The 4033-nt window shown below is 42.0% G+C and overlaps 1 protein-coding gene across 1 annotated transcript; it reads right to left on the reverse strand.

Moving 5' to 3' along the window:
• Positions 1-568: 568 nt before the first annotated feature.
• LOC138902472 (uncharacterized) lies at positions 569-3473 on the reverse strand. Its single transcript, XM_070190340.1, has 5 exons — positions 3276-3473; positions 2143-2594; positions 1432-1698; positions 995-1166; positions 569-940 (listed from the first exon to the last, which is right to left on the reverse strand). The coding sequence occupies exons 1-5, from the start codon at positions 3471-3473 to the stop codon at positions 569-571; spliced, it is 1461 nt and encodes a 486-aa protein (XP_070046441.1).
• Between the last annotated feature and the right edge of the window lie 560 nt (positions 3474-4033).

Raw genomic sequence — 4033 nt, forward strand, 5'->3', positions numbered from 1 at the left:
TGAATCAACTTCATCTTATCTAAAGCATCATGGACCAAGTCTGTGCCTAATAACCTAGCCTGGTTGGGCTCGAACCAACCAACCAGGAGAATGAGACTGCCTCCCATATAAGGCCTTATATAGAGCCATATGGATACTAGACAGATAGTTATTATTTGTAGGCAAACTCTGGTAGAGGTAAAAACTAGTCCCACATGCCTTCGAAATCAATAGTGCATGCCCTCAACATAGCCTCCAAGATGTGAATGGTCTGCTCGGGATGTCCGTTCGTCTGAGGGTGAAATGCCGTACTCAACTCAACCTACATGCCCAACTCATGCTAAACCATCCTCCAAATGTGTGAAGTAAATTGAGTGTCGCGAACTGAGATGATAGAAAAAGGTACACCATTCAAGCGAACAATCTTCTTAATGTAGATCCTAGCTAATTGCTCCGAAGTGTAGAAAGTCTTGTCTGGAATTAAGTGCACCGACTTGGTCAATCGATCCACAATGACCCAAATGGCGTCAAACTTCCTCAAGGTCCATGGAAACCATATCACAAAGTCCACAGTAATGGGCTCCCACTTCTACTCCGGTATATGAATCTTCAGAAGCAAACCACCCGGTTTCTGATGTTCATACTTGACTAGTTGGCAATTCAAACACCTATAAATATGCCCAACAATGTCCTTCATCTTCCTCCACCAATAATGCTTCTTCAAGTGACAATACATCTTTGTGGCACTTGGATGAATAGAATACCATGAATTCTGAGCCTCCTCAAGAATTAACTCTCTCAAGCTATCGATATTAGGAACACACACTCGATCCTGAAGCCGCAACACACCATAATCACCAATAGTCACTTCCTTAGAATCAATGTGTAGCCTTGTGTCCTTTAGGACAAGAAAGTGGGGATCATCATACTGGCAAGCCTTAATGCGCTCAAATAAGGAAAACTGAGATACAACATAAGCAAAGACTCAGCTCAACTCTAAAATATCCAATCTCACCAATATGTTGGCTAATGCCGAAACATCCATAGCTAAAGTCCTCTCTACATTTAGAAAGAATGTTACACTCCCCATCCTCTCTACATTCCTACTCAAGGCGTCTGCCACTACATTGGCCTTCCATAGATGATAGAGAATACTGATATCATAATCCTTCAACAACTCCAACCACCTTCACTGCCTCAAATTCAAATCGTTCACTTTAAACAGATGTTGGAGACTCTAATGATCCGTATACACCTCACAAGTCAAGACATATAAGTAATGCCTCCAAATTTTAAGCACGTGCACAATAGTTGTTAACTCCAAATCATGCACCAAATAGTTCTTCTCATGGGGCTTCAAGTTACATGAAGCGTAGGAAATCACCCTACCATCCTGCATCAATATACACCCGAGGCCAATACACAAAACATCATAATAAAAAAGTATATGACCCTGATCCTGAAGGCATCATCAATGCTGGAGTTGTAGAAAAGTCAGTCTTGAACTTCTTAAAGCTCTCCTCACATTCCTCAGACCACCTAAGTGGAGCATCCTTCTGATTCAACTTGGTCAGTGAATCTGCAATGGATGAAACCCCCTCCATAAAGCAGCGATGATACCCAACCAAAACTAGGAAACTTTGAATATCTATAGCGGTAGAAGGTCTGGTCCAACTCTGAACTGTCTCAATCTTCTTCAGATCCACCTTGATCCAATCACTAGATAGCACATGACCCAAGAGTTCCACCAAGTCCAACCAAAACTCACACTTGAAAAACTAGGCATATAACATTTTCTCCCTCGGAACCTGGAGCACTATCCTTAAATGCCTACTTGTGCTCCTCCCATCTACAAGAATACACTAGGATATCATCAATGAACACAATGACAAAAGAGACCAAATAAGGCTAAAATACATTATTCATCAAATACATGAATGTTGTTGGTGCATTAGTCAAGCCAAAAGACATCACTAAACACTCATAATTCCCAAAATGATTACGGAAAGCCATCTTAGGAATATTCGAAGCCTAATATTCAATTGATGGTACATCAATCTCAAGACAATCTTGGAGAACACCCTAGCACCCAGAAGCTGATCAAATAAATCATTAATGTGAGGTAGTGGATACTTATTCTTGATGGTAACCTTATTTAATTACCTATAGTCAATGCACGTCCTCATGGAACTATCCTTCTTTTTTACAAATAGAACTGGTGCACCCCAGGGCGACATATTTGGCATGATGAAACCTTTATCTAATAATTCCTGCAATTGTTCCTTCAATTCATTCAACTTTCCTATAGCCATACGATACAATGTAAAAGATATGGGCTGGGTGACATGTGCCAAGTCAATAACAAAATCAATATTCCTATCGGGTGGCATTCCCGATATGTCTATAGGGAACACATCTGGAAACTTTCTCACTACGGGGACTGAATCAACCATTGGAGCATCAGCACTGACATTTCTAACAAAATCTAAGTATGACAAATACTCCTTCTCAATCATATTTTGAGCTTTCAGAAAGTACACCACTCTACTAGGAAAATGACCCAAAGAACCTCTCCATTCAAACCTTGGCAACCCCGACATAGCCAATGTCACAGCCTTAGCATGACAATCAAGAACATGGTACGGAGATAATCAATCCATACCCAAAATCGCATCAAAATCTACCATATTAAGCAATAGAATATTAACCCTAGTCTCATAGCCACTAATAGAAACCACACAAGAACGGTGGGCATGATCCACCATAATAAAATCCCCAATGAGTATAGACACATAAATAAGTGTATCCAAAGAATCACGAGACATATCCAAACATGAACCAATGTAGGATGACATAAACAAATAAGTGAACCTGAATCAAGTAATACTGAAGCATCTCTATAGCAGACTGGACTATAATGACTGCATCTAATGCGATCGCCTCAGTCCCACCAGGGAAAGCACAACAACAATCATGTCCTCTCACTCTAGGACTACCTCTACCCGCTTATTTCCCACCTTTAGCTGGTTGTGCAAGTAGTGTAGCATCTGGAGCGGGAACCATAGTCTAAGCACCCTGTTGAAGTACACTCAACCAAAGTTTGGGACAACCTCTCACAATGTGTCTAGTATCACCACACTCAAAACAACCTCTCTACTGGCGTGGCTGCTGGAACTAAGTCTACCCCGGATGACTGGAATATCCATTATAAGAATCTCGTGTAGAAGGTGAACTTAAGGATGGTTGTCCAGTACGAGTGCTCTAAATCCATGGCTAGCGGGAGTACTATGTGAAACCTGAATTGCAGACTTAACTGGTCGACTGAAAAATCCTTTACCAAGACAGACCTTTCCCCCAGAGTAGGAGCCACTAAATCCTCCAAAACCTTGAGGCTTCTTAGCCTCCATATCCTCCCTATCTAGCCCACAGATATGCTCTAACCTCCTAGCAATTCCCACAACCTGATGAAATGCAGTCACTATCTCCCATGCCATCCTAAATCTCTTGTGCCATCCCAAAAGGAGATGCATGGCGGGATAAATATGTAAACCTCATAGCATACTGGATCACAGTCATACCCTCTTGGCATAAATACTCAAACTCACTACGCAGCTTAAACTTGCAGGTTTGTGGTATAAACTCCCACAATCAAATATCTGAGAACTAAGACCAGGTAAGTGGTGGTGCGCCAGCTGGCCTACTTGCCTCGTAAGTGTGCCACCACTTGTATGCCAACCTCATAAACTGAAAAGTAGTAAAGTTGACCCTGCCTGACTCCTCTAAACCTAGAGTACGCAGAATGAAATGACGTTGATCTGAGAAATCTGGTGCATCCTCAAAAGCCCCTCCGCATAACTAGGGAGGACGAAGTCTCTGAAACCTCTCCAACCTGTTTTGCACCTCAACAAACACGACTGGACCTACCTCATGCTGAATTGTAACTGTTTGTTGCACTAGCATAACACATGGTATTTGATAAGCATAAGCCAGTTGCTCTGGTGTATGTGCAGTGGGATTCTGGGCTCCTCCCCCAACTTGTGAAGTAGTTGGTGCA

Source organism: Nicotiana tomentosiformis, chromosome 12 (genome assembly GCF_000390325.3).
Source record: "Nicotiana tomentosiformis chromosome 12, ASM39032v3, whole genome shotgun sequence".
In the NCBI taxonomy this organism is placed as follows: domain Eukaryota; kingdom Viridiplantae; phylum Streptophyta; class Magnoliopsida; order Solanales; family Solanaceae; genus Nicotiana; species Nicotiana tomentosiformis.